This window comes from Indicator indicator, chromosome 16 (assembly GCF_027791375.1).
Source record: "Indicator indicator isolate 239-I01 chromosome 16, UM_Iind_1.1, whole genome shotgun sequence".
In the NCBI taxonomy this organism is placed as follows: Eukaryota; Metazoa; Chordata; class Aves; order Piciformes; family Indicatoridae; genus Indicator; species Indicator indicator.
The window spans coordinates 3,430,762-3,457,255 of NC_072025.1; the positions used below are offsets into that span (position 1 = coordinate 3,430,762).

Consider the following 26,494-nt stretch of genomic DNA (forward strand, 5'->3'; position numbering starts at 1 on the left):
AAGATCTGGAGCTGGCATCATGAAGAACTGGAGCTGAACTGCCAGCAGTGTGGCTGGAGCTGGTGCTGAGCTGCACTGTCCATCAACAAATCTCACGGAGCTGAGAAATAAAGACTGTAGGGATGGAATAAAAATCGTGGGGCTGGAAAAGATTTTCTAGGACTGGAGCTGGAATCACACAGAGCTGGAATAAAGACTGTAGGGCTGGAGCTGAAATCACACAAAGCTGAAATAAAAACCTGTGGGGCTCAGGCTTAAATAAAATCTGTATGGCTAGAGCTGAAATTACTAAGAGGCTGGAGCTGAACCACCAGCAGTGCAGCTGGAGCTGGTGCTGAGCTGCCACGTCCATCAACAGAGCCCATGGAGCTGAGAAATAAAGATTGTAGGGATGGGGTTCAAATAACGCTGGTGGGGCTGGCGTTGGAATAATCACTGCAGGGCTGGGCTAAAACTCAGATCCTGGGGCTGGAACTTAAATAAAACTCGTAGGTTTGCAGCAGAGCAGGGCCGGGCCGGGCCGGGCCAGGGGCAGCTGCAGTGACGGGTGCGGAGCTGGGGCGGCGCCAGGGGCTGTCCCGCCGGGCAGGTGCGGGCAGCACACTGAGCCCCAGCATTGAGCTGAAACCCGCTGCTTCCCGGCCGGGCGCAGCCCACGCCCCAGAGCCGCCCCCCGAAGGTAGGAATCGGCTCGGGGAGCCCCCACGGAGCCCGCAACCGCCGTCCCCCGACCCATCCGGCCCTATTGCAGCCAGGACCCCCTTTCGCCCCAGGCTGCCCCTTACCCGTGCTCGGGGAGGCCACTCTAGTCTCCACCAGATTCTTCCCCAGACCTATGTCCGCCGCCGAGCTCCTCTGGCCCGCTCTTCATCCCCGCCTCTTCCAGCACCAGCCCTGGCCCGGCCCCTTCCCGCTCTCGGCCACTTCCTTCCTTCCGCCCGAGCCCGTCGCCTCCTGCTCGCCCAGGGAAGGGGAGGGGGTTCCGCTGCGGCTCGGAGGCGCGCCGAGCGGCGGCGACATGGTGGGGCGCGGGGCGGCGGCAGGGGGTTGGGGCGCGGCGGGTCCGCTGCGGGCTCTGACCGCATCTTCTCCCCTCAGCGGTTCCGCTTCTGCGGGGACCTGGACTGCCCCGACTGGGTCTTAGCCGAGATCAGCACCCTGGCCAAAATCGTTAAGTGCCCGCGCCGCCTCCGTGCCCCTGCCCGGACCCCTGCCCTAGCCCGGGCGCGGAGCTCACCCTCCCTTTTCCCCCGCAGTCCTCGGTGAAGCTGAAGCTGATCTGCGCCCAGGTGCTGCGGGACCTGCTGGGGGATGCCATCGAGGTGAGTGGGACCCTCTGTGGGGTCAGCAGGATGGGGCCGAGCGTTATTACACCATAGCTGCACAATTAGGATGCTAAGCATTATTACTAAGGAAAGGATAATTAGCGGTTCCGTTGTTAATGAGTACATAATGGGGATGTCTGGTACGAGGTGTTGGCTCTGATGGCCTCACTCTGCGCTCCTGCAGTATGAGAAGATCTTGAAGCTGACCTCGGATGCCAAGTTAGGTGAGTGCCACTGCCCCAGTCCTGGCTGAGGTCAGGGAATGGGCAGCCATGTGGCAGGGGAAAGCAGACCTGAGCTTCACATCCCACCCACAGAGTCGGGGGATGTGAAGGCGACCATCGCTGTCCTCAGCTTCATCCTCTCCAGTGCAGCCAAGCACAACGTGGACAGTGAGTCCCTGTCGAGCGAGCTGCAGCAGCTGGGGCTGCCCAAAGGTGGGGGGAAGACCCTCAGGGTGTCAGTGGAGGCCAGACCTGCTGGGATGTGCCAGGGCTGAGGTGGCAGCCCGTGGTGCTGCTGCTTTCATGCACACATCCAGCAGAGGATGGCAGACATGGTGTCCTCTACCACCTCTCCTCCACACTATCTCTGGGGCTTTACCAGGGTTTAGGTTGGGCAGGGCCAGCATGAGCTTGTTTCTTGTCTCTCCCCCTGGGTAGAGCATGCCAGTGGGTTGTGCCGGTCCTACGAGGAGAAGCAGAGCTCCCTCCAGGACAGGCTGAAGGCCTGCAGCCTGAGACGTGAGTGAGGCAGCATGGGGAGGTTGGGGGGTTGGGGCTGGTCACTGCTCCATGCCAGGATACTGACTCCACCCATCTGCCCACCCCAGTGAGCCGGCTGGGCTCGGTGGGCTGGCGGGTGGATTACACCCTCAGCTCCAGCGAGCTGCAGGAGGTCAACGAGCCCCTTGTGCACCTGACCTTCAATGTGCAGAACGGGGAGCATGGGCGGCCAGCAGCTGTCCCGGTGACCCTGTCAGCTGACAAGTTCCACGTGCTGCTGGCAGGTGAGGCCAGAGGAGAGACCCTGGCCCTGTGGGATGCTGGAGGGGTGCTGCAGCAGCGCCCCCACCGTCTCGTCCCTCTTTCCTCAGAGCTGAAGCAGGCCCAGACCCTCATGAACACCCTCCTCTGAGAAAGCAGGGTGATGGCAGGAAGCACCAACGGTGGATGGCAGGACAGAACCAGGCCCCGGTGGGGAGGGGGAAGGCAGGGGCAGCTCTCCTCAGGCGTGGTGAGGCTGTCCCGCGGCAGAAAGCTCTAATAAAGGCAACGCTGAGCGAGCAGAGCTGTGTCCCACCCGTTTCTTCGTGCAGCGGCGTCCCTCAGACGTCGGTAGAGCTTTAGAGGCTGCGGCGGGGCCGTCGCCATGGCAATGGGGCAGGACTGCAGCTCCCGGCGTGCGGCGCTCTCGCTGCGCAGCCAATGGGAGGCTGTGGGCCGGGCCGGACTGTGCCCTGCCGCTGCCTCTCGCGGACTCTCCGGTGCGGTCGGAGCGATGCCCGAGTGCCCGGAGCTGCACCTGGCTGGGCGGTACATCAACGAGGCGTGCGGCGGGCTGGTGTTCTCGGGCGCCATAGAGCGCTCGGCGGTGGGCAGGGGCCCGGAGGTGCCTTTTTCCGGCGAGGCCTACCGCGTCACCGCCACCTCCCGGGGCAAGGAGCTGCGGCTGACGCTGACACCACTGGGCCCCGGCGAGCCCCTGCACCTCGTGTTCCGCTTCGGCATGTCGGGATCGTTCCGGTTATGCCCCGCCGCCGAGCTTCCCCGCCATGCCCACCTCCGCTTCCTCACCGGCGAGAGCCCGCCCCGTGCCCTCTGCTTCGTCGATGCTCGCCGCTTCGGGTCGTGGCGGCTGGGTGACGCCTGGCAGCCGGACCGCGGACCCTGCGTACTCACCGAGTACCAGGCCTTCAGGTGAGCCTCCCGGCACCCTGCCCGCCGCGGCTCGGCCCGAGGGCAGCCCCCCCCGCCGCCCCCAGCTTTGTGTTGGCTGCTTTTGCTGCACGGCAGTAAAATTTCCCTCAGCGCTCTGTGTGCTACTGCAGGGAGAACGTGCTGAAGAACCTGGAGGATAAGGCTTTTGACAAGCCCATCTGCGAAGCCCTCTTAAACCAGAAGTTTTTTAATGGAATTGGGAATTACCTCCGTGCTGAGATCCTGTACAGGTAAAGGGGGGGTTTGAGCATCTGCTGACCAGCCATGGAGGTTTGGTCCCCACAGTCTGACAGCTCACAGACACGGGTGAGAACCAGAAGTGAGAGTTCAGGCTTGTGTGTAATGGGTGGACTCTCTCAGGTTGAAGATCCCTCCCTTTGAAAAGGCTCGGACTGTGCTGGAGGCCCTGAAGGATCAGGAGCAGGAGAGGAGGAAGAAGGTGGGGAGCAACTGGTGCTTTTGCAGGCTCAGAAAGGGGCAGCTTTCCAGCAAGGTGCCACAGCAGGGATTTGTCTGGGACAGCTTGGAAGCTGCCTGGAGCCTCTTGCCTTCTGTGCAGGGAGCTGGACAGAGCTGAGAAGCATTCTTGAATCAGTTTGCTTCTAGCCTTCAGGCTGGACTCAGCCAGCTGCCCAGCTCTGGCTGTGCTTTGGGCTTAGCTGCGCGTGAAGCTCTGGTTCAGGTCTGCTGTTTTGGGCTTCTTCCAGCCCAGGGCAGTTTGTTTGGTTCCTCACTCTGATCAGGCAGAACACCACCACCAAGCCTCTGCAGAGCTCACAGCCTCTCTTCACGCTGCTGCTGGCAGGTATTCGCTGCTCTGAGCTTTTCCCACCCCCAGGGCAGGCATTTTCCCTTCGCAGCCACACTACTTGCTGCGTGGGCTCCTTCTCCTTGAGCATTTTACTGTCCTTTGCCATGAACACCCCTGTCTGGGCACGTCTGCCCTGCCAGTGAAGCAGGGCACAGCAGGTCTGGGGCCTCAGGCATGCGATGTTCATTCACATGTGGCCAGGCTGATGAGCTGTGACAGCTCCCTGGGCGCAGGACTGCCTGCTGGCTGCACCCAGCTTCTGCTGGCAGGAGGGCTCCTACAGTATTTGGGGCAGGTGAAGAGGAAGGAGTGAAGGAAACAAAACACCTTGTGAGCTGAAAAATCTCTGGGGAAGGCTGTGGTAGAGCCCAGTGCTCATGTGGTGGCCTCAAGGGAGAGGCAGTGGCTATTTTAAAGAGGGCTGAAAACAAACCATGCAACTTGAGGGCTGCTTTTACAAAGTGTTGGTGGTCTCACAGCCTTGCACTGTTTTATGTCTTTGTAGCTGTGGGGAATGTGCAAATGTATCATTGGAAGCCTACAAAGCAGTGATCTCAGGGCTGGCACATGGTGAGGAAGGGTGGGAGCTGAGCCTCAGGATGGAGTTTTTTGGGAGGAGAGAGCCTGGTGAGGCTGGGGTGGCTGGCAGGTGATTTCCCTCCCCTTCTCCACTGCTGCAGAATTCTTCCCTGACACTGAGCAAGAAGCTGAAGCTGATGAGGGAGAACCCAGATCTCCTGGAGCTGTGCCACACAGTGCCCATGGAGGTCGTTGCAGCAGGTGAGCTGGCAGGACTGGGAGGGCTGAGGCTTGGTGGGGGAGGCCTGGGCTTTGCATTCCCAGCACCAGTGTAACTGCCTCCTCTCTACTTCTGCTCTCTCCCTTCCTAGAGAAGAACCTCTTCGACCCAGATAACGCTGAGAACTACGCAGCCTTCAAGAGCTGGCTGCAGTGTTACTTGGTGCCTGGCATGAGCTGCCTGCGGGACCGCAATGGCAGGACCGTGTGGTTCCAGGTAGGAGTCTGAGCTCACTGAGGCTGAGTGGCCCCCAGCTGCTCCTTCAAGGTGACACCAGCCCAGTTTCTGCTTCCCAAGACCCTCGCAGCATTACACGGCATTGTTGGAGGTCTCCCTGCCCTCCAGACTGCAGGGACCACTGGACGTGGAGGTGACAAGAGCCTTCTGCACGGTGCCTGCCCAACTGGCCAAGGAATGGTGGGCAGTCTGGAGCAGAGGGGCTGGTGGTCTGGCAGCCCTGCTCCTCCCTCCTGAGTCCCACGGTGGAGGCATGTAGAAGGAGCAGGAGCTGAGGCACAGGACAGGCAGAGTGAGCCCAGTGCCCCCTGGCTTCCCGGGAAACGCAGCCATTTCCCTATGGCTGTCTTTGCTAAGGGGTGGAGAAGGGGCGTGGATTCTGCTGCCAATGCCTGCAGAATGACTCTGCCCTGGCCAACACTCTGTCCCCTTCTTTGCAGGGAGAGCCTGGCCCCATGGTTCCCAAAGGTGAGTGTCTGCTCTCCTGCCTGCAGGACCTGCTCCAGCTCTGGGAGGGCTGGAGCCTGGAGAGCTCCCTGCTTTCTGGGGGCAAAGGCAAGAGCAAAGCTGCTCTCCCTGGAGTGCTGAGTGGCCTGTGATGGCTGGTAGCAGTGGGGGACAGAGCCCACTGTGCCCAAGGCTTCCCACCAGCACAGCTGCCTGCCTGGGCACACCTCCTGTGCCTCACAGTGGGGTTTTCCAGGCCAGCAACTGCAACCTTTCCTTGCCAGCCAGGCTGGGAGCCTGAACTGAGCACTAGTGCTTCTGGCAGGGAAGGAAACCTCCCCTCTCTTTTGAGGGGAAGGAGCCACCTCAAGCCATTCGTCCAGCCCAGTGCCAATTCCCCAGCCCAGTGCCAACTTCCCAGCCCTCAGCTCAGCCATCTGCCAGGACATTGTCCCTGAAAGTGCTGCAGCCTCCAGGTGCAGGTGCTCTGCCCCATCTCCTCCTCACCTCACCTAACCTGGGCTCCTCTCCTCTCACAGGGCAGAAGCCTCACAAGAAGCATGCTCAGCTGGAGGCAGATCCCCAGGCCCTGACCCCCAAGGTAAGAAGCTTTGTGGTTGTGGCTCCTGTCCTGCTCCCCATGCCTTGCTCAGAGCAATTCATGGTGGGGCTCCTACCTGGAGTTTCTCATCACCTGGCTGTCCAAGCACACTGCTGCTGCTAAACTCCAACTCTGATGTCCACCAAGGTCACCAGACGCACCTCAAAAGGGCACCCCAGGGCTGCAGCAAAACCCCCAAAGCCGGCCAAGAAGGAGAAGAAAGAGGAAAAGAAGAAGAAGGAGAAGGAGGAGGAGGAGAAGAAGGAGGAGAAGAAGAAGGAGAAGAAGAAGGAGAAGAAGAAGGAGGAGAAGAAGGAGGAGAAGAAGAAGGAGAAGAAGAAGGAGAAGAAGAAGGAGAAGAAGGAGGAGAAGGAGGAGGAGAAGGAGGAGGAGAAGGAGGAGAAGAAGGAGAAGAAGAAGGAGAAGGAGGAGAAGGAGGAGGAGAAGGAGGAGAAGAAGGAGAAGAAGGAGGAGAAGAAGGAGAAGAAGGAGGAGAAGGAGGAGGAGAAGGAGGAGGAGAAGGAGGAGAAGAAGAAGAAGGAGGAGGAGGAGGAGCAGGAGCAGGAGGCTGATGGGCTGAGGAAGGGACGTGTTCGTGGGAGGAGGAAAGCAACTGCTGCTGTGGTCTTTTCTGAGCCTCAGGCCAAAAGGAGGCTCCGGGCATCCACACGCAGGAGCAGAGGTGAGGCTGACAGCCTCCATGGCTTCCAAACACACAGGGCAGAGGTGAGGCTGACAGCCTCCATGGCTTCCAGACACACAGGGCAGAGGGGAGGCTGACAGCCTCCATGGCTTCCAGACACACAGGGCAGAGGGGAGGCTGACAGCCTCCATGGCTTCCAAACACACAGGGCAGAGGTGAGGCTGACAGCCTCCATGGCTTCCAAACACACAGGGCAGAGGGGAGGCTGGCAGCCCCCATGGCTTCCAGACACACAGGGCAGAGGTGAGGCTGACAGCCCCCATGGCTTCCAAACACACAGGGCAGAGGTGAGGCTGACAGCCCCCATGGCTTCCAAACACACAGGGCAGAGGGGAGGCTGGCAGCCCCCATGGCTTCCAGACACACAGGGCAGAGGTGAGGCTGGCAGCCCCCATGGCTTCCAAACACACAGGGCAGAGGTGAGGCTGACAGCCCCCATGGCTTCCAGACACACAGGGCAGAGGTGAAGCTGGCAGCCCCCATGGCTTCCAGACACACAGGGCAGAGGTGAAGCTGGCAGCCCCCATGGCTTCCAAACACACAGGGCAGAGGTGAGGCTGACAGCCCCCATGGCTTCCAAACACACAGGGCAGAGGTGAGGCTGGCAGCCCCCATGGCTTCCAAACACACAGGGCAGAGGGGAGGCTGGCAGCCCCCATGGCTTCCAGACACACAGGGCAGAGGTGAGGCTGGCAGCCCCCATGGCTTCCAAACACACAGGGCAGAGGTGAGGCTGACAGCCCCCATGGCTTCCAAACACACAGGGCAGAGGGGAGGCTGGCAGCCCCCATGGCTTCCAGACACACAGGGCAGAGGTGAGGCTGGCAGCCCCCATGCCTTCCAAATGCACAGGCAGGGGCTGTGGGAGCATTCCCTTGTGCCAAGAGACTCACAGCGGTGCCAGGAGGCAGGAGAGGAGCTTTGTGGGGCAGAACCAGGCACCCTCTGATTTACCCTTTCCATCTTCCAGGTGCAGTTCCTGCTGTCTGAGTGCTGAGCACCCAGGGTAACAGCTCAGGAGGGCCTGGCCTGGGGCCTGGGTTACTGCTGGGGAGGCTTGGGGCCACTCTGCCCCTGCTGCTGCACCCTGCAGTGTGGGGAGAAGCTGTGCTTGGTGGTGGGGCTGATCTATCCAGCATCCTCCTGCTGTCCCCAGGCATCTGAGGGAGATAAGGGCCACACATTGTACTGGACTCTGACCCTTCTCTCTGCCTGGAAGTGGGATTCCTTCTTCCTTCCCCTCTCTGCTTCGCTGCCTGGCTCCTTGGTTTTAGTTGGCTAATAAAATATTTTGTGTAGAAATCACTGCACACCTGATTTTGTGCTAAGGGCAACCCTTTTGTGCCCAGCCTCATCCCTACATGGGCTGGAGCAGGCTTCCCCTCCCCTGCCACCCCCAAAAAATAAAGGTGAGCTTTGTCTGCCCAGCCCCAGGAGCCAGATCCTGCTGAGGAGGACCAGCAGCTACAACAGCCCCTAGGAAGAGGCAGATCACAGAATTATAGGGGTTGGAAAGGACCTCTATAGATCATCCAGTCCAAACCCCCTGCCACAGCAGGATCACCTAGAGAAGGTCACCCAGGAACATGTTCAGATGGGTTTTGAGTGTCTCCAGAGATGGAGACTCCACCACCTCTCTGGGCAGCCTGTTCCAAGGCTCTGTCACCCTTAAAGTTCCTCCTCATGTTTAGATGGAACTTCCTGTGTTCAAGCTTATGCCCACTGCCCCTTGTCCTGTCACTGGGCACCACTGAAATGTGCAGATATGTGGAAATGAGTTTAAAAACAACCCTCTGGAGCTTGTTTTGCTGTCACTTTGTTTACTTCTGGTCCCCTTCTGCAAGGGTAGAGCAAGAGGCAGGTGAAGAGAGCAGGGCGATGACCGCAGGGTGTCTGCACTCACTGCTGGCTCTGGACGAGACAGAGGAGGCATGGTGGAAAGCTGCTGCTCCCCAAACCCCCCTGAAGCTGGAGTAGAGCCTCTGTGGAGTCAGCCAGCCTGTCCCCAGATCTTACCCAGGCTTCAGTAAGCTAGGAACTGACTCAGGCCCTCCTGCCCTGCTCAGGCAGTGGGCAACTGAATGTGGTGGTTCTTGAGCACTGCTCTCTGCTGGTGAAGGGAAGGCTCTGCCCTTCCCTGGGACCACCTTCTTGCACAGCTCTTGGGATGGGGGAAGCTCACAGTGCTGGTCCAGGTTGCCAGAGCATCAGGAAGGGTGATGGAGTGTGTCAGTGCCTCAAGACCAGCAGGACAGAGAGCACACGGAAGGGTGTGAAGGAAAGCCTCACGCCCTGCGGCTCCAGCGGCAGGCGGCCCTGTGCAGCTGGCTGCTCCAGGAGGTCACAGCTGGGGAGGAAAGCAGCAGGTGAGGCTGAAGCTACTCATCTCCATCATCACAAGCACCCAGCCCTCCAGCATGGACTTACAGCATCGCCTCCTGAACAGGGAAGGAGGTCTGGAGCCAGGCGTCGACAGTGCTGCCATGAGCCTCGTACAGACGAACCACCAGAGCATCAGACCTGTCCTCAGCCTTGGGGACAGTCACAGGAGTGAGACAGGCACCTCCTCCCCTGCACCTCGGGGTACAGCCCAGCCCCAGCCATGGGGACAGTCACAGGAGTGAGACAGGCACCTCCTCCCCTGCACCTCGGGGTACAGCCCAGCCCCAGCCATGGGGACAGTCACAGGAGTGAGACAGGCACCTCCTCCCCTGCACCTCGGGGTACAGCCCAGCCCCAGCCATGGGGACAGTCACAGGAGTGAGACAGGCACCTCCTCCCCTGCACCTCGGGGTACAGCCCAGCCCCAGCCATGGGGACAGTCACAGGAGTGAGACAGGCACCTCCTCCCCTGCACCTCGGGGTACAGCCCAGCCCCAGCCATGGGGACAGTCACAGGAGTGAGACAGGCACCTCCTCCCCTGCACCTCGGGGTACAGCCCAGCCCCAGCCATGGGGACAGTCACAGGAGTGAGACAGGCACCTCCTCCCCTGCACCTCGGGGTACAGCCCAGCCCCAGCCATGGGGACAGTCACAGGAGTGAGACAGGCACCTCCTCTCCTGAACCTCGGGGTACAGCCCAGCCCCAGCCTTGGGGACAGTCACAGGAGTGAGACAGGCACCTCCTTCCCTGCACCTCGGGGTACAGCCCAGCCCCAGCCTTGGGGACAGTCACAGGAGTGAGACAGGCACCTCCTCCCCTGCACCTCGGGGTACAGCCCAGCCCCAGCCATGGTGGCTGAGTGCTTCTGCCTGCCTGCACCCACCTGCCTGACCTGACTGATGACTGTGGCTGCAGTACCCACCTACAGACATGGATACTACCACAGCCCCTGGTGTGAGTGGCCCTGCCTGGGCAGGCAGAGGGATGCCAACCCGCCCTGTCCTCTCCTAGCAGGACACACAAACCAGAGAGCTCACTGTTTCTACCCAGCTGAGCCTGCCTGTCACCCAACACAAGCTAAGCCACGTGCAGCAACCACAGCCTGACCCACCTGCCCTGCTTTGCCCCAGGGACTTGCCTGCTTGACAGCCTCCAGCACGACTGCAGGGGAGCTGACAGAAAAGGCACTCCAGGCTGGGCACTGGGCACAGCTGGCTGGCACCACATGGAGGGGGAAATTCAATTCGTAGGCACGCTGGATCACACCAGCATCCTGGAAGGACCCTGCAAGACCAGAACACTTCTAGAGAGCCTCTACACAGACACACAGAGCCAGAGACATGCTCATGCCAGGGCTCAGTGGAGCATCCTCCACCCTGTGTGTCCCCATAGGGCACCTACCCCTCTTTCCCCTCACTCACCCAGGTGAGGCAGCACAGCGTAGGTGAACTGGTGGTGCCCGATGTCTGCTGTGGCATCAGGGGACTTGGGTGCTCTCAGCCTAAGGCAACAAGAAGTAGGTGAAGCTGGGGGCTCAGCAGCACCTTCCATCAGCCCGGAGGAGCACTGTGACAAGACAGCTGCTGCCTGCCACTACTAGCTCCAGGCTGGGCCCTGAGGTGGAAGCTCACAGGTTGCTGCTGTCTGGCAACAGTGCCCCAAAATCAAGAAAATGTGAAGGGAGTTTTTCTGGCTGCTGGAGTCCAACTGAAAAATGGGATCATGGAGTCACTGTGGTTGGAAAAGACCTTTAAGATCATCTTAAGAGTCCAACTCTACCAAGGCTGCTGCTAAACTATGTCCCTCAGCACCACATCTCTGCCTCTTTCAAACCCCCCTAGGGATGGGGATTCAACCACCTCCCTGGACAGCCTGTTCCAGTCTTTGAGAACCCTTTCAGGGAAGAAGTTTCTTCTAATCTCCAACCTAAACATCCCCTGGTGCAACTTGAGGCCATTTCCTCTTGTCCCATCACTTGTTCCTTGTAAGAAGACACCAACTCTCACCTGGCTCCAACCTCCTTTCAGGGAGGTGCAGAGACCAATGAGGTCTCCCCTCAGCCTCTTTTTCCCCAGGCTGAACAACCCCAGCTCCCTCAGCTCTCCTCACCAGCCCTGTTCTTTACACCCTCCACCAGAGATTTACTGCCCTTCTCTGGACCCACTTCAGCCCCTCAATGTCCTTCTTGGAGTGAGGGGTCCAAAACTGAACCCAGTTCTCAAGGTGTGGTCTCACCAGTGCTGAGCACAGGGGGACAATCATTGCTTTGGTCTTGGCCACCTGGGCACACCACTGGCTCATCTTCAGCCAGCTGTAGACCAACACCCTCAGGTCTTTCTCTGCTGGGCAGCTTTCTTGCCACTCTGCCCCAAGCCTGCAGCATTCATGGGGTTGTTGTGACCAGAGCCCCAAGATGTGGAGTTTCTCTCAGCTTTGTATGCATCCGTAACATCACGCAAAGAAGAGCTCCCCTCCTGAGCTATGTTCTGGCCAGCAACAGAAAAGCTGCTTGGGGCAAACGTGGATCTGCTCTCTTTGGAATTATCTGTGAGCAAAATTCCTAGGAATGACACCAGCTTAATCAACTGTACAAGCCAGCCGGAAGTCCTCAGGGGGCAGCCAGCCTAATACCAGACTATTTCCTTATTAGTTATGATCCTTTCAGAGCAAGCATTGCCTCCACTTCCCACTTTGCTCAGGAGGAGAGCACCCCCTGCAGCTCCAGCCCGCCCCGAGGGCCAGCTCACAGCGAGAGGCTGAGGACGTTGCCGTGGGCTGCTGCTCCGTATTTGCAGTCGTTCAGCAGGGCCACCCCAAAGCCGTGCTCCGACACATCCAGCCACTTGTGAGCCCACACCTGCAGGAGGGAGCCAGAGGCATCTTCAGCACAGGGAACACCAGCAGCCACAGCACGGAGAGCAGCAGCCACAGCCTGGCCTCTCACCTCGAATCGAGCCCAGTCCCAGGAGGTGTTGCAGTGTGTTGGCCTCTGCAGGTGGCCAAACTGGATCTCGTAAGTGGCCTCTGTGCTTCGCACCTGCACAGGGAACTCCACCTTCAGGAACTTGTGGGCCTCCTTCCACTCAACCTAAAGCACAGAATCACAGAATGTTAGAGGTTGGAAGGGACCTCCAGACATCATCGAGTCCAAACCCCTTGCCCAAAGCAGGATCATCCTAGGGTAGTCTGCACAGGAATGCATCCAGGTGGGTCTTGAAAGTCTCCAGAGAAGGAGACTCCACAACCTCTCTGGGCAGCCTGCTCCAGGGCTCCAGCCCCCTCAATGTAAAGAAGTTTTTCCTCATGTTGAGGTGAAATCTTCTATGTTCAAGTTTGTATCCAAGTCTTTGTATCCAGCATCTTCTATGTTCAAGTTTGTATCTTGTTCCTTCTTACTGCACACCACCCAAAAGAGCCTGACCCCCTCCACTTGACACCCACCCCTCAGGTATCGATAGACATTGATCAGATCCCCTCTCAGCCTTCTCAAGACTAAATGTGGTAACAGAAGGACATGACCACAGCAGGCTGACAAGCAGAGGCTGCCCCTCTCCTTCCCCAAGTGTGCTGCAGCCAGCTCACCCCCAGACCAGGGACAATGAAACCACACCAGAACTCTCTTCCAGCCTCATCCCTCAGGAATCCCACCCCAAAGGCAGAGGAGGCTCCAGGGATGGAAACAGGAGGGGGAATGTCATTCAGGCCTGAGGTTCAGCTCCCCAGGGCGCAGCCTGGGCGGCACAGATGTCTGTATGGTGCAGCAGCTGCTGGCCAAACCTGGGTCTGGAAGCGGAGGTAGGGGCATGAGGCGTCCAGGATGACCTCCTGGGTCAAGGTGCTGCCTTCCCCCACCTCCAGAGAGAAGCTGGCACTGCCCCGCAGGCCCCCAGCCAGGCTGACTTCCAGAGGCTTCAGCAGCCTTCTCACTGGCTTCCTAAAGGGACAAAGGCAGAGTTGGTCTCAACTCAGTAGCTCCACGTCCCCAAATCCCAGGGATGCAAGAACCTCCAAGCCAAAATCCAAGGGCTGCATGCACTGCTCCTCTACCTGGTTTCCAAGTGATAATCCATCACGTCCCAGGCATCCCAGTACAGGGGAACATCATCAAAGAGTGCAAACTGGTTGGCAAAGCAGCCATCTGGGACTGACTCTCTGCAACAAAGTGGAACAAAAAACCCTCACAGAATGACAGAATTGTTTTGCTTGGAAAAGACCTCAAAGATCATCAAGTCCAACCATCAACCCAGCACCACCACAGCCACTAAACCATGTCCCCAAGTGCCACGTCCACAGGTTTCTGGAACACCTCCACTGGATGGTGCCTCCCTGGGCAGCCTGCTCCAATCCCTGACCACTCTGTCAGTGAAGAAATTTTTCCTAATATCCAGCCTAAACCTCCCCTGGTGCAACCTGAGGCCTCATTCTGTCAGCTGATGCTAGGAAGAAGAGACCAACCCCCATCCCACTGCAACCTCCTTTCAGGGAGTTGTAGAGAGCAATGAGGTCTCCCCTCAGCCTTCTTTTTTCCAGACTAAACAAGCCCAGTTCCCTCAGCTGCTCCTCATGAAACCTGTTCCCCAGACCCTTCACCAGCGTAGGAACTGGCAGTGGAGAAGGATGTACAGTGAGAAGGCAACTTGAGAGCTTGATGAGGAGCCCAGCTGCAGTAACTGGCTGACAGACATACCTCTGGGAGCCCACCAGCTGAAGTGAGGTGAGGTGCCCCATCCTGTCCAGGCAGACTGCAATCAGCCCATTTTCCATGGTGATGGAGCCATCCTCCTTGGGGGGAAGGACAGAAGCAGATTGCACAGACCCACAGCTGCAGGAGCTGAGTGCCCCAGTTGCAAATCTAGCTGCTGCCTGCTGGATTCCTTGGATTTCTCCCAGTCAAGCTCTCAGGCAGGGGACACTGAGGTGAGGACAACTGCCACTGTGCTTACCTGCTTCCTGACTGCTACAGGCTGAGGGGGCAGCAATGGCTCCCTCACTAGAGCATAGCCCATGCTGGGGACTGTCACCAGAGCTGCAAAGCAAAGAGGTTCTGTTCCAACATCTCCCCCAGACCTAACCCTAAGCCCCACTGTGCTCATGTCAGACCTACCACCTCTTTTCACAGCCTCCTCTTCTTCATCCACAGTTCAGGCACAACTTGAAGTGGGACAGAGTCCCAGGGAGTGATTTGCCAAGTCACTAAACCCTCCCCAGGGCAGGGAGAGGCAAAGTTGTTCTTTGTCAGCTGCCTCTGCCCCTGGAAGCTGTTCTGACACCCCAGCTCCCCTCCAGTTAGACGTACCTAAAGCGTCCCTTCCGTCTGGCCCAGTCCTGGAGATCACCTCAGTGCGTTCCCAGGGCAAAGTGTTCAGCACCAGGCTGCTGTGGGCACTGCCAGCCTCGGGCTGCAGCAGCTCCTTGCACAAGGACTGCACAGCTTCCTCCTGCAGCCTGGCTCCAGCCCTGCGGATCTCTGAGCAACAAAAAACGTGCCCCTAAGCTCCCATCTGAGCCTCTGGCACTCCTGTGCAATGTACACATGCTGCAGCTACTCCCAAGCCACCATCACTAATGAGCTGTGTCTGTTAGTAACTGAGGTTTATCATTATTCTTAACTTGGTTAGTATGAGATTACAAAGAGCTGTGCCAGCTCAGCTGGAAACTCTGGGGCTCAGACTGAGAGAGTTGGGGTTGCTCAGTCTGGAGAAGAGAAGGCTCTGAGGAGACCTTCTTGTGGCCTTCCAGAATCTGAAGGGGCTACAGAAAAGCTGGGGAGGGAATTTTTAGGATGTCAGGGAGTGATAGGACTTGGGGCAATAGATCCAAGCTAGAAGAAGGGAGATTCAGATTGGATGTTAGGAAGAAGTTCTTCAGCACGAAGGTGGTGAGATACTGGCACAGGTTGCTCAGGGAGGTGGTGGAAGCCTCATGCCTGGAGGTTTTTGCAGCCAGGCTGGATGTGGCTGTGAGCAACCTGCTGTAGTGTGAGGTGTCCCTGCCCACGGCAGGGCAGTTGGAACTGGCTGAGCCTTGAGGCCCCTTCCAACCCTAACAATAAATAAACAGTAATAAAGTAAAGCTCCTCTGAGTGCCTGTGGGCAGGCAGGGGCAAACCTTGGCTGGGCTCTAGCTTGGCACCTCAGCAGCAAGCAGAGAATTCCCTAACTTGGGATGGATTTGAATCCTTTGTCTAACAATTCCCTGTGGAGCTAACACTACTGCAGACACTGCCTGCACAGGTTTGACCCACAGCATCTGGCAGCCCAGTACTGACACCTCTGCAGCCCCACCAGGCTGGAACAGAGGAGTGTCTTCCCTGCCAAACTCCCTGCTCACCTGTATAGTACTGCAGGGCATCCTCAACCACCAGCTGGATACAGCTGCCTGGCAAAACATCATGGAACTGGTTGAGCAGCAACAACCTAAATCAGAGAACAGAGAGCAGGTAGGAAGCAGGGGAGAGCAGCAGATTTGTTCTGGCTTACTCAGCCCTGTCTGATGATGGACAAACTTAGTAACTGTTTCTTACTTCCATGGATTGTTTCTGTAGCACCCTTTAAATCCCTTTCTGGGAAGATGCTCAGGATTATCAACTGCCATTTTAAGAAACCACAGCCACAGGGAGCAAGGGGTACCTTGTATAACCCTCAGAGCTACCAGATATAGTAATACACAAGTTCAGACAAGTCAAAATGGGTGAGGAATAAGCTTAAGTGGGAAGTGAAGTCTCCAGCCAGTGGAGTAGTGAGGTATCTTCCAATGGGAAAATGAAGCAAAGCACTGAAACCCTTCCCAGGGGGAGCCTGGTTAATTTAGTCCCTACAAGAAAGCTGGAGGGCAGAGGCTACTTTTGACAAGGGCTTGTAGTGACAGGACTAGGGGCAATGGCTTTGAGCTGGAAAAGGGGAGATTGAGACTGGAGATGAGGAAGAAATGCTTTCCAGTGAGGGTGGGGAGACTGGAACAGGTTGCCCAGAGAAGTTGTGGATGCCTCCTCTCTGGAGGTGTTCAAGGCCAGGCTGGGTGAGGCCTTGAGCAACCTGGGCTAGTGTGAGGTGTCCCTGCCCATGGCAGTGGGGTTGGAACTAGATGACCTTTAAGGTCCCTTCCAACCCAATCCATTCCATGATTCTATGATTTATGGCAGGGGTTGTGTGTACACAGCCCTGCAGTACTGACTCTGAAAAGGTCCCTGCACCCTAACTGCTCTCCTACTCACCCAAGAGGCAGCTCAACCCAAGACAGGCTGTGGTCAGACATCCTTCTGACTCCAGCTGAACAAAGCTCAGAGGTAAGTGACCATCTCTCACCCCAGCCCACCAAGCTGCCCAAGAACTGCCCACACCAGTGCTGCCCAAGTGGCCCAGGCTAATTTTGGTGCACTGATCGCAAGGGTTTCTACCCTCCAGGCTCAGGCAGAGACGAGGAGCAGTACCCCAAGAGCAGGAGGCTCTCACACTGAAGTCCCCAGCCTGCCCACCCCCCCTCCTCACCCCAGGTACCACCAGAGCTCCCAGAGGCCCTCACCTCCACAGCTGCTGCAGCTGGCTGGCAGGATACTGGAAGGCACTGCCCCGTGCCACAGCCAAGCTGCTGAGCACTTCCACGTCGTGCAGGATTCGCTCGCACTCCCGATTCCCCTTCTTGATCTGGTGTCAGAGCAAGGAGGGAAGGAAGCTGCTATCTGGGAGTGGATCTCCACACCAGCAGCAAAAGCCCAGCTCTAGCCCATGTTGGGTAAGGAGTTTGCCACTATCAGCAAGTTGTTTTTTGTCACTGTTCGAACTGAAACCCCAAGCACAGGACACAGCTTCCCCTGCCTCTGTTCTCACCTTCCTCCCCTTCTCCTGACCCCTCCCTCAAGCTCTGCAACTATCTGCTCGACAAGTGAAGGATGTGGCAGCTGTTGACCATGGGGGCCCTGCTGTGTCCAGGTTTCCTCTTCATCCCTTGAAGGAAGTCTGACAGTTTTGGAGTCCTGGCTACAAGGTGGCTCCCACTGTGGAGACCTAAAGGGCACTGTCTGAACCCTGGAGCTGCCTGAGCAGTAGCAAAGAGAACTGAGAGTGGTCACCTTCCCTGGGGGCCAGGGGGACCTGTGCATGTTCTCACCCCGTGCATGCAGTTACCTGTGCCTGGGTGGTGTAGGTGCCATTGTGCAGCTCCAGGAAGAGCTCTCCAACCCAGGTGCACAGCTGTGAGGACTCCTGCTCCAGGGCAGAAAAGAGCTGGTCAGGAGTGGAGAGCTGAACCCTGTGGGACAGTCACACAGACAGCGATGAGCCAGGAGCTGTGACACAGCCAGTGGGACATCTCAGCCAGAAAGATGGCAGCCCCACAGCCAAGGCCCTGGGAAACCCAACACAACCACATACAAGTGTTTCCCTCAGCTTTCTCCTGCCCCTCTCCCATTCCATGCTGCTCTAGCTGCCTGCCACCAAGATCTGGACATTCCCCAGGCAGGGACTGGCTGCCAGGCACTGGTGCTGTGCTGGACACTCACCCCCCTGAGGGGCTCACAAACAGTCCAAGGCTAAGGCCATGTTCTCTTCATGATGGAGAGACTCTTATCTCCCTGACCATCCCTCCTAGCCCACTCCTCACTCCACTTGCTCTCTGGTCTCCTTCACACAGCCTTTTTTTTTTTTGTCACTGCTGAAGGACAGGCCTGGCTCAAAACAAGTGCTCCTGCAAGGAGAGAGGAAGGGGCTCTCCTCTCACCTTGGCAGCCCATCTGTGTCACTCATTCTCTTCATCCTGTCCAGCATCTTCTGCGTGGGACCCCCTCCTCCATCTCCAAAGCCAAAGAGGAAAGCACTGTGATTCACCCGTCCTTTGTCCTTGTTGTTCTTCACTGTTTTCAGCACCTAGAGGGGGTTTGGGACAGCTGCAATCCCCTGGTGCCCAGCCCCAGCTCTCAAAGCTCCACACAAGAAACCCAGGTCAGCTTTTAGGGTGCAAAGCCCAGTCCTGCCCCCCTTTTCCCAGCCCAAACTGCCAAAATCAGGCACAGACACACCTCAGAGGCAGGCAATTGACTGCCAGGCACCCCAACAGACTTCACTCAGCTATCCTGCTCCCTTCCCAGGCAAGTGCCCTCTCCTAGGAGGCTCAGACCTAGCCCCAAGGGGCTGGCACTGCACTTTTATGTGCAGGTCTGGCAACCTGACTCACCTCCTCCACTCGTCCGTGCATCCCATACGAATCACCAGGAGGAAAATGGGTGAGGACCTGGGAACCATCAATGCCTTCCCAGAAAAAGGTGTGATGCTGGAAGGGAGCCAAAGGAAAGCATGGTGACTCCAACAGGCCCCTGTGCCACACAGTGCCAACAGGCTAAAGCACAGCCCCGTTGTTGCCAGGAGCTCCCCAAAGGACATTCCTGCTCATGCTGGTACCAGGGAGAGGTCAGTTCATCCTTCCTCAGCGTCTGAAGGCTCCCAAGCTCATCTACACAAATGTCTGTGTGGAGGGCACAGCACAGCTCAGCACAGAACTCATACACCAGAAGCCCAAGCTTCTGTGCATGTCCTGTCTAACACCCGAAGCCCAGCACCTCTGCCACCAGGGAAGTGCACAAGGCACAGGTACTTCAGAGCTCCTCTGGATTCAAACTGGGCCTTCGCTTTCACTCCATGGGGCTGCAGGATGCTCCAACAGCGCAAGGAGACAGTTGTGCAAGGACAGGGATTGCCACAAGAGCAGGGGAGCGCAGAGGAGAGCCTGGGTTTGTTCTCTGTTAGACCTGCATGCCTGTTATAGCTTCCCTTTTGGAAGCAGAAGGGATCTGTAGGCCAGGGCCCAGCTGGGATCTCTAACCATGTCCTTCCATTCCCTTAAAGCCTGACAGGACACCACATCAACTGGTGGCTTCTGAAAGAAGACCTTGTGCCAGCTGAACTGAACCAACAGGTCCAGCCCTGCAACTGCAAAATCCATCCCCTGGGAAGTGCAGCTCACCGGGAAGGAGTTCACCAGGTTCCAGCTGAGCTTCTGTGTGAGGAACCTCCTGATCCCACAGCCACGCATCAGCTGGGGCAGCTGGGCTGAGTAGCCAAACGTGTCTGGCAGCCAGAACTGGGAGCAGACAGAGAGAGAGACACACACACGAGCTACACAGAGAGGTGAGACACATGTGAGCCACGAGCCTGAGCCTGTGGAGGGTTTCTTGGTAGTCAGGCTCTCAGGCCTTCTTGCAAAGAGCACACAGATGTGCTAGACAAGGACCAGCTTGCCAGGGACCTACAAGAAGCATCAGCAAGGACTGGGGCTGTGCCAACTGCCATGGTACACTGGGGAGTAGACTAACTCCTCATGGCTTTAGCTGCAAAAAGCAGGCCAATGAGAGGCAGCTGAACCAGAAAGAAACCCTCACACAGAGCAAGAGGTGGAAGGAGATGGTGTGCAAGGAGGTGAGCTGGAAAAGAGCCAATACCTCTGAGCAGGTCCGGCCAAACTGCTGCTGGAAGAAGCGCTGCCCCTGCAGGAACTGCCGCACCATCGACTCCCCACTGGGCAGGTTCCCGTCCTAGGGGGAGGGGAAAAGCAGACACATCTGGTGAGCAGCCCCTTCCCACCCACTGTCATCCCGACCCAGCAGGCCACAGAGCTCAGCCAGGGCAGACCAAAGCTCCTTTCTTGAGGAACAGACCAACTGGGGAGAGGGCTGCAAGGCTGGACACTGCAGACAGCTGCTGTTGTCTAGGCACAGCAACCATCACCAACCAGACCACCTCAGTAAAGGCTCTGCTCTCCCCATCCAGTGCCAGGACCGGTCCCAGAGGGATGGTGCAGAGAGAGTGCAGTGAGCCAGGCTCACCAGGCTCCTCACCATTTCCACCCAGGTGCCTCCAACAGGAACGAACTGCCCCTTTGCCACGAAGTCCTGAATCCGTGCGTAGAGCCCAGGGTACCAGCTGCGCACCCACTCCAGCTGCTGGGCCTGCAGGAGAGCAGCCTCAGCTCCCATCACACCATCCCACACCCCTCCTCTCTGCCACAGCACAAAGGGCAACCAAGCTGCTGAAGGGGCTGGAGAACAGGGCTGGGGAGGAGCGTTTGAGGCAAGCGGGGTTGTTCAGCCTGGAGAAAAGGAGGTGGAGGAGAGACCTCATTGCTCTCTACAGCTCCCTGAAAGGAGGCTGGAGCCAGGTGGGGGTTGGGCTCTTCTCCCTAGTCTCAGGTGATAGAACAAGAGGAAGCGTCCTGAAATTGTGCCACGGGAGATGTAGGTTGGAGATTAGAAGAAACTTCTTCTCTGAAAGGGCTCTCAAACGTTGGAACAGGCTGCCCAGGGAGGTGGTGGAGTCACCATCCCTGAAGGTGTTCACAAAACGTGTGGCCATGGCACTTTGGGGCATGGTTTAAGGGCCAGGGTGGTTTTAGGTCAACGGTTGGACTTGGTGATCTTAGAGGCCTTTTCCAACCCAAACAATTCTATGTTTCTACGGTCACCCTCCCCATATTCCTGGAGAAGCAACGTGCTGCAGGTGGAAGAAGAGCTGTGCAGGAGGAGATGACTCACCTGGGAGCAGGCGAAGGTGAGCTCTGGGTTGCACTCCATCAGGCCCAGCACCGTGGCCCAGCTCCGCGCACACTTCCGGATGGTCTCCTCATAGGGCCACAGCCAGGCTGCAAGGACAGACAGGAGGCCCCACCCTGGTTACCACCTGGCACAAGCTCCTTTGGGGATGGGGCTGTGCTGCCCTTCATGGATCCTCCAGGGACAATGCTCATGTGAAACACTGTCCTTTGGACAAGTGCTTGACAGCGACACAGCCTGGGGCCTCCACTTCCCACTACAACCTCTGGGGAGACTGAAACTCCTCCAAGGACTGGAAAATCGAGGGGTGAAGACCGAGACAGCAGTCTGTCATTCACCCCTCATCACCAGCCCCACCAGTGCGCCAAAAGGCACAGCCAGGCAGACTCTTCCCCTGCCTCATGCGTGGCAGCACAGAGGTTTCCCTTCCCTTCCCTCGGGGCACAGAGCCTGGAGCCCAAAGGCAGCCAGCTCTGCCCTCAGGCAGCAGAGGCAAGCCTGCAGGCCAGCAGAGAGGGAAGGGCTGTGCTGCTCTCACCAGAGTCGATGTGGCAGTGCCCCAGGGCGTGGATGGTGTGCTGGCTCTCGCCGTTCCTCTGGCTGAAGATGGCTGCGGCCAGGCCCCGGGCAGCAGGGAAGGTGGTAGGGTCTGCCACATCACACACGTTGACCATCTGGTTGGCAGTGTACAGTGCCTGGAAACTCCTCTGGTTTTCCTCCCCGAGGAGCTGGGGGTGGGAGTGATAACAGCTTGACTTGGAGCTCAGCACATCCTCTGGCACAGAGCAGCTCTCTGTACCAGCTCAGATGGCACCCCTGCCTCAGGGAGAAGCTGCTACCTCCTTCCAACATCTAGCTCTACAGGTAAGCAGTGTCCCTGGCACAACCTTATGTCTTTGGTCATGTGCTGTCTAAAGCAGCCACCCCAGGAGGCTTTGGTCTAACAGATCCTGCCTTGGAGCAGAAAGCAGATGAAAAAAACACCTGTGGCTTCTCTCTGCTCAGCTTTCTCCTATTCCAGAGAATGTCACTTGAGCTAAATCATCAGGGGCAAACCTTTGCTCCTCCAGGGCCTCCTGGTGGGAGGAGACAGGTCATGGAACAGCAGGAAAAGATAAAATGAAGCTGTGGAAGGAGGTGCAAAGGGTGTGAGAGGGAAAACTGCTCACAGACCTGGGCCATGTCCAGCAGTATTTCCAGATCCAGCAGCAGCTCGTAGGCATCTCTGTTGAAGATGACCAGCTCAGCCTTGCTCAGGGTGAACCTCCTGTCAGGGTCTGGAGGAGCGATCATACTGCCCTTGCCAGCCCCAAAGAGACCATTGCAGGCCAGCTCCACGTACAGGGTCAGCCTGGAGAGCAAAGGAAAACCATGAGGGAGCCAGGAAAGTCCATTCTCCAGCCTGACCTAACAACAGAGCCCCTGACCACCACAGACTTCCCACAGCACCACCTCACAGAGAGGGATGCCTCAGCTCAGCCTCTTGGCTTCAAACTCTACCAGGCTCTCTCAGGGGTGGTGGGGGTCCAGCCAAGCTGCCCACCTACCTGTGGGGCTCTGACTCTTTCAGGCTCCTTGTCAGGATGTAGCTGGTCTTCTCACCTTCCTTGGTCAAACCCTGCAGGAGAAGACAGAATGTTTAATGTACGTCTTCAGAGGTCTGTGACAGAGGGATGGATGGGCAGGACAAGGCACATCCCACTGGATGGAGGAGCTGGGTGCCACATCTTGTATGACAGTGCCTCCCACAGCATGGAAACTGCTGCTGCCCCAGCACTTACACAAACTCTGCAGACACCACTGCAGAGCAGGACAGGGATGCAAAAAGATCACCTGGGCCATTCCACCACCCCAAGGCAGGACTGAAACTGGCACAGGTGACAAGAATCCGCCCCACTCTTCTTGACAGCAGTAGAGATTCACACCTCAGACCCAACACTTCCTTATCCTTCTCCCAAGGCAGATTTGCTAATGCCTAAGGCAGGGATTTTCAGTTGCTGCAGGTTTGTAGACCAGAATTGTAACTCCTGGTGGAAACAGCCACCAGGCCTTCTGTGGTCCAACAGCACAGCATGGAAACCACAAGAACAGTCTCCTCTCTCCTGCTCCACACATCACACTCTTCACAGCCACCGCCCTCCTCTGCACAGCAGTTTCTCCTGTGTTTAAAGACAGGTCTGCTGCTGCCTCAGAGAGTAGCCCTTGAGGCTATACAACTCTACCAGTACATATCCTCCTTCCCATTGCTTTCATGACCACTCTGTCTACACCTCCAAACGTTCTTGGCTCTCTCCTGCCAGTCCAGATGCTATTCTACATGCCCCAACACATGCAGGCATTCCTGTGCAGAGGAAGGCGTGGGGTTCTGCTGCTGCCCCGCTGCAGAGGGAGGCAGCAGAGCAGCTGGCACAGCCCTTATCCATGCCTCCTTACCTGGACAGGCTGGGCATCTCGCCACACCATGCCCTCCCCATCGCTTTCCCAGATGAGGTGCACTTCCTGCCCTGCCCATGCCGGGGGGATGCTCAGCTCCACTTTAAACCAGCAAGTCTCCCACCTAGGAGAGAGCAGGCAGCAACCTCAGCCCACCACAAGACCTTCTCCCAAGGGAAGCCTCCACAGGAAAAAGCAGAGTGAGGGCAGAACAATAGGTTGATGTGGTTCAGATGTAGTGAAGCTGGCTATCCACACCGACCTGCTTTAACCTCTGCCCCCAGCATGGCTGGCTGTGACATGCCAGCCCAGTTCTGTGCCATTTAAACATGCTGGGCTTTCCTTTAGCCACGAGCTGCTGACCTGACTGGTCACTCTTAGGTTAAGAAGAAACTTCCAACTTATAGCACCCACTATTGTCAGTCCTTAGTGAGGGTTAGAGATGTGACAGCCAGTTCAAAGTCAAGCTGAGTGGGGTGATGCACTCTTTCAAGCTGTCAAGGACTGGGGAACTGTTCCTCCACCCCCTACAGCAACCCAGCAGGCAGTGAGACCTGGAGGTACTGAGAACTGAATGATGCCTGGGACAGGGCAATTTATCAATATGCCTGGAGTGGTGGACCTTCTTATTGTGGCTCTTACACCTAGGGCAGGCAGCAGGAGGCACAGCAGCCCCAGTGAGTGAGGATGCTCAGCAGGCAGCACACAAACCCTGTGGTGCTGGCCCCAGGCAAGCCACTCCTGTGAGCCCAGAGAAACAGCCAGTAGGACCACGTCTTTGACCACTGCTGGGAAAAGAAACGACATTCTTCTTCTGACAAAGCAAAAGCAAGCATCAGGGTCGTGACCTCAACCACAACAGGGATGGATGAACCAGGCTCTTTACTCTCCTTGACAACAATCACATCTTGGTCTGTTTCCTTGCCAAACATCCCTAAGGGCTTCTAGGCAGACACCTACCTAAAGCACTGGGCAGGGAAGAGGGCTACGAGGATGATGAAGGGACTGGAACACTGCCCTATGAGGAAAGGCTGAAAGACCTGGGGCTGTTTAGTCTGGAGAAGAGAAGACTGAGAGGGGACTTAATAAATGTCTATAAATATCTGAGAACTGGGGGTCCACAGGGAGGGAACAGGCTCTGCTCACTCACACTCTGTGATAGGACAAGGGGCAGTGGATGTAACTACAGCACAGGAGGTTCCACCTCAACATCTGGAGGAACCTCTTCACCGTGAGAGTCACAGAGCACTGGAACAGATTGCCCACAGAGGTTGTGGAGTCTCCTTCACTGGAGACTTTCAAGCCCCATCTGGATGCATTCCTGTGTGACCTGTGTTGGATTCTATGGTCCTGCTCTGGCAGGGAGGTTGGACTCGATGATCTTCAGAGGTCCCTTCCAACCCCTAACATCCTGTGAGCCTGTGATCATCACATCTCTTCACCATTGAAAGCTTATGGGGATTTACACGTGCAAGTTAGCTCTTGAGACACCAGCTCCATGCCCACCGAGGTCACAGCACCACCAAAGCCTGGTACTCACGTGGGCCCGAAGGAGTCTCCCACTCGAGCAGGTCGGAATTCCTGCCGAACGGCTTCATCGTACGGGATGCGCCGCGGGGTCTGGAAGCAGGAGAGTGACGCCAGTGGGCAGCGATCCCCAAAAAGCCTATGGTGGGGCAGAGATGACCAGGACACCATTAATAAGGTGAGAACGGTGGGGTTGAGCCTGAGGAGTACGGGCAGGGAGCACACTGCTTTCTCAGCACGGCCGCATCGTATCGCTCGCCCCCACAGCATTCACTGAACGACAATCCCCAAAGGCTCTGCTGGAAGCGTCAGCAGCACCCCCACCAAGGAGGGCTAGGGGCTGAGGCGACTGTGTCAGCAGCACACCGCGGCACAGCTCCAGACCGGCCAGGGGGATGTGTGCTTTGTTCACTGAAGCCCCTCGAGCCCGGTAGCGACCCGAGGGGAGCGGCTTGCCCCGAGAGGCTGGCGGCGCAGCCGGACACAGGCTCCCCGACAGAGGGAAACAGGCCCGGGCGCCGCGAGCACAGCCCAGCCCCGCCTGCTGCCACCACCCCGGGACGGGGGTACAGGGAAGGCAGGGAAAATCCAGCCCCGTCGCCCACCTGCCCCGGAGATTGCAGTCAGTGAAGTAGGTGTCAGAAAGGAACTTCTCGACCCGCTCCAGCGCCGTGCGCCGGTGCTTGAGGGCAGCCATGCGGGCAGCCATGATGGCGGCGCTGGGACACTGCGCATGCGCGGCCCCCGGAGAGCTCTCCCGGCACGGCGCATGAGCACCCCGGGCCAGGGAGTCCCCGCGTGGGTCCGCACTCGGGTCCCTGCTGCTGCCTCCAGCAGTCTGCTGCCTCCAGCAGTCTGCTGCCCGCGGAGAGCTGCGGCAGGGCCTTCCTGAGCGGAGACAGGGAGAGAGTGTTCCCCGGGTGCCAGGCCCTTGCCCTGAGGAACGGCTCCGTTCGCTCATTCCTGCGCTGCCCGACTCCCAGCTTCAGGAGGAAAACAAACAACTGATGATTGCCTCAGCCACCGCAAAACGTGGCCTGAGTCAGTTCTCGTTAGAACCCGAACAGATGCCCGAGTCTTACCTCTGTCCTTCAGCCTAAGCCATTCTGGACCCTTCTTGTCGTCCCTGTCTCCTTTTCCCCTCAGAAACCTCCTAAAGCCTCACTGCCTACAGAGGAGTACGAGGAAGATGAAGCTGTAGGCAACACTAAGCCCTGATATTTTAATGAAAATACTGCACTACAATCAGGAGGTTGGTCTAGAAATCTCAGGGATTCTGGTCTGAGGATTACATTACAGAATGGGGAAAAAATAGTTTCAAGTTTAAAAAAAATGGAAAAAAAAAGCCCTTAAGCTCTTCTATGGTACAGGCTGGGCATAGAGTGAGGGTGGGCACAGAGGGCAGGAGGTATCCCTGTGGCACATCCTAGGGGATTGATCCGTGCCAGTCTCCCTGCATTCAGTAACACAGGCACGGGCTCCTGGGCCAAGATGCCCAACCAAGCAGCAGCTCTTACTTTCAAGCTGGTTAAAAGGCTGGATTAGAAGGTTGTCACTTCCAGATCACCTTGAACACAGGACAGGAGGGAAAAAAAAAAAAAAGGTGGGGAAATAGAGAGATGGGGAACATGTGTCAAACCTTGGAAGTAGAAGAGGACAAGCAAGAGCCCATTCCTGCCTGGTTACAGCAGAACAAGATGGGTAACTTCTTGCTGAGAAACCATAAACATTCCCTGCTGGGCTCTTCCTTC

General features: G+C 57.4%; 3 protein-coding genes across 3 annotated transcripts; 2 read left to right on the forward strand and 1 right to left on the reverse strand.

The window, feature by feature from the left end:
- Positions 1-989: 989 nt before the first annotated feature.
- On the forward strand, positions 990-2,601 carry COMMD4 (COMM domain containing 4). The gene is made up of 8 exons (XM_054387992.1): positions 990-1,021; positions 1,099-1,170; positions 1,257-1,322; positions 1,510-1,549; positions 1,643-1,762; positions 1,988-2,068; positions 2,158-2,334; positions 2,422-2,601. Exons 1-8 carry the CDS (start codon positions 1,019-1,021, stop codon positions 2,460-2,462), a joined length of 600 nt encoding a protein of 199 aa, XP_054243967.1. The 5' UTR covers positions 990-1,018; the 3' UTR covers positions 2,463-2,601.
- A 218-nt stretch (positions 2,602-2,819) lies between these two features.
- On the forward strand, positions 2,820-7,907 carry NEIL1 (nei like DNA glycosylase 1). Its single transcript, XM_054388131.1, has 10 exons — positions 2,820-3,244; positions 3,376-3,495; positions 3,626-3,704; positions 4,757-4,856; positions 4,967-5,091; positions 5,553-5,580; positions 6,099-6,160; positions 6,308-6,364; positions 6,716-6,842; positions 7,834-7,907. Exons 1-10 carry the CDS (start codon positions 2,826-2,828, stop codon positions 7,851-7,853), a joined length of 1,137 nt encoding a protein of 378 aa, XP_054244106.1. The 5' UTR covers positions 2,820-2,825; the 3' UTR covers positions 7,854-7,907.
- Positions 7,908-8,943: 1,036 nt separating this feature from the next.
- On the reverse strand, positions 8,944-25,440 carry MAN2C1 (mannosidase alpha class 2C member 1). The gene is made up of 26 exons (XM_054388400.1): positions 25,349-25,440; positions 24,757-24,882; positions 23,217-23,340; positions 22,331-22,401; positions 21,957-22,134; positions 21,322-21,511; positions 20,766-20,872; positions 20,073-20,183; positions 19,677-19,769; positions 19,202-19,318; positions 18,416-18,511; positions 17,963-18,108; positions 17,371-17,494; positions 16,769-16,890; positions 15,578-15,663; positions 14,544-14,714; positions 14,191-14,273; positions 13,935-14,029; positions 13,295-13,399; positions 13,025-13,181; positions 12,192-12,335; positions 11,995-12,104; positions 10,669-10,748; positions 10,386-10,531; positions 9,291-9,394; positions 8,944-9,210 (listed from the first exon to the last, which is right to left on the reverse strand). Exons 1-26 carry the CDS (start codon positions 25,438-25,440, stop codon positions 9,093-9,095), a joined length of 3,096 nt encoding a protein of 1,031 aa, XP_054244375.1. The 3' UTR covers positions 8,944-9,092.
- Positions 25,441-26,494: the final 1,054 nt, after the last annotated feature.

What these genes read in the sequence shown, in the direction of transcription:
- COMMD4 (XM_054387992.1), top strand. An exon ending in TCAGCACCCTGGCCAAAATC is followed by an intron (nt 1,171 to 1,256) that starts GTTAAGTGCCCG and finishes TTTCCCCCGCAG; the next exon opens with TCCTCGGTGAAGCTGAAGCT. An exon ending in GCAGCTGGGGCTGCCCAAAG is followed by an intron (nt 1,763 to 1,987) that starts GTGGGGGGAAGA and finishes CCCCCTGGGTAG; the next exon opens with AGCATGCCAGTGGGTTGTGC.
- NEIL1 (XM_054388131.1), top strand. Translation starts at nt 2,826, where the DNA reads ATGCCCGAGTGCCCGGAGCTGCACCTGGCTGGGCGGTACATCAACGAG. An exon ending in GCAGGACCGTGTGGTTCCAG is followed by an intron (nt 5,092 to 5,552) that starts GTAGGAGTCTGA and finishes CCTTCTTTGCAG; the next exon opens with GGAGAGCCTGGCCCCATGGT. An exon ending in TGGCCCCATGGTTCCCAAAG is followed by an intron (nt 5,581 to 6,098) that starts GTGAGTGTCTGC and finishes CTCCTCTCACAG; the next exon opens with GGCAGAAGCCTCACAAGAAG.
- MAN2C1 (XM_054388400.1), bottom strand. Translation starts at nt 25,440, where the DNA reads ATGGCTGCCCTCAAGCACCGGCGCACGGCGCTGGAGCGGGTCGAGAAG. An exon ending in AAAGAGTCAGAGCCCCACAG is followed by an intron (nt 22,135 to 22,330) that starts GTAGGTGGGCAG and finishes TTTGCTCTCCAG; the next exon opens with GCTGACCCTGTACGTGGAGC. An exon ending in GGGACTGGGCTCGATTCGAG is followed by an intron (nt 12,105 to 12,191) that starts GTGAGAGGCCAG and finishes TCCCTCCTGCAG; the next exon opens with GTGTGGGCTCACAAGTGGCT.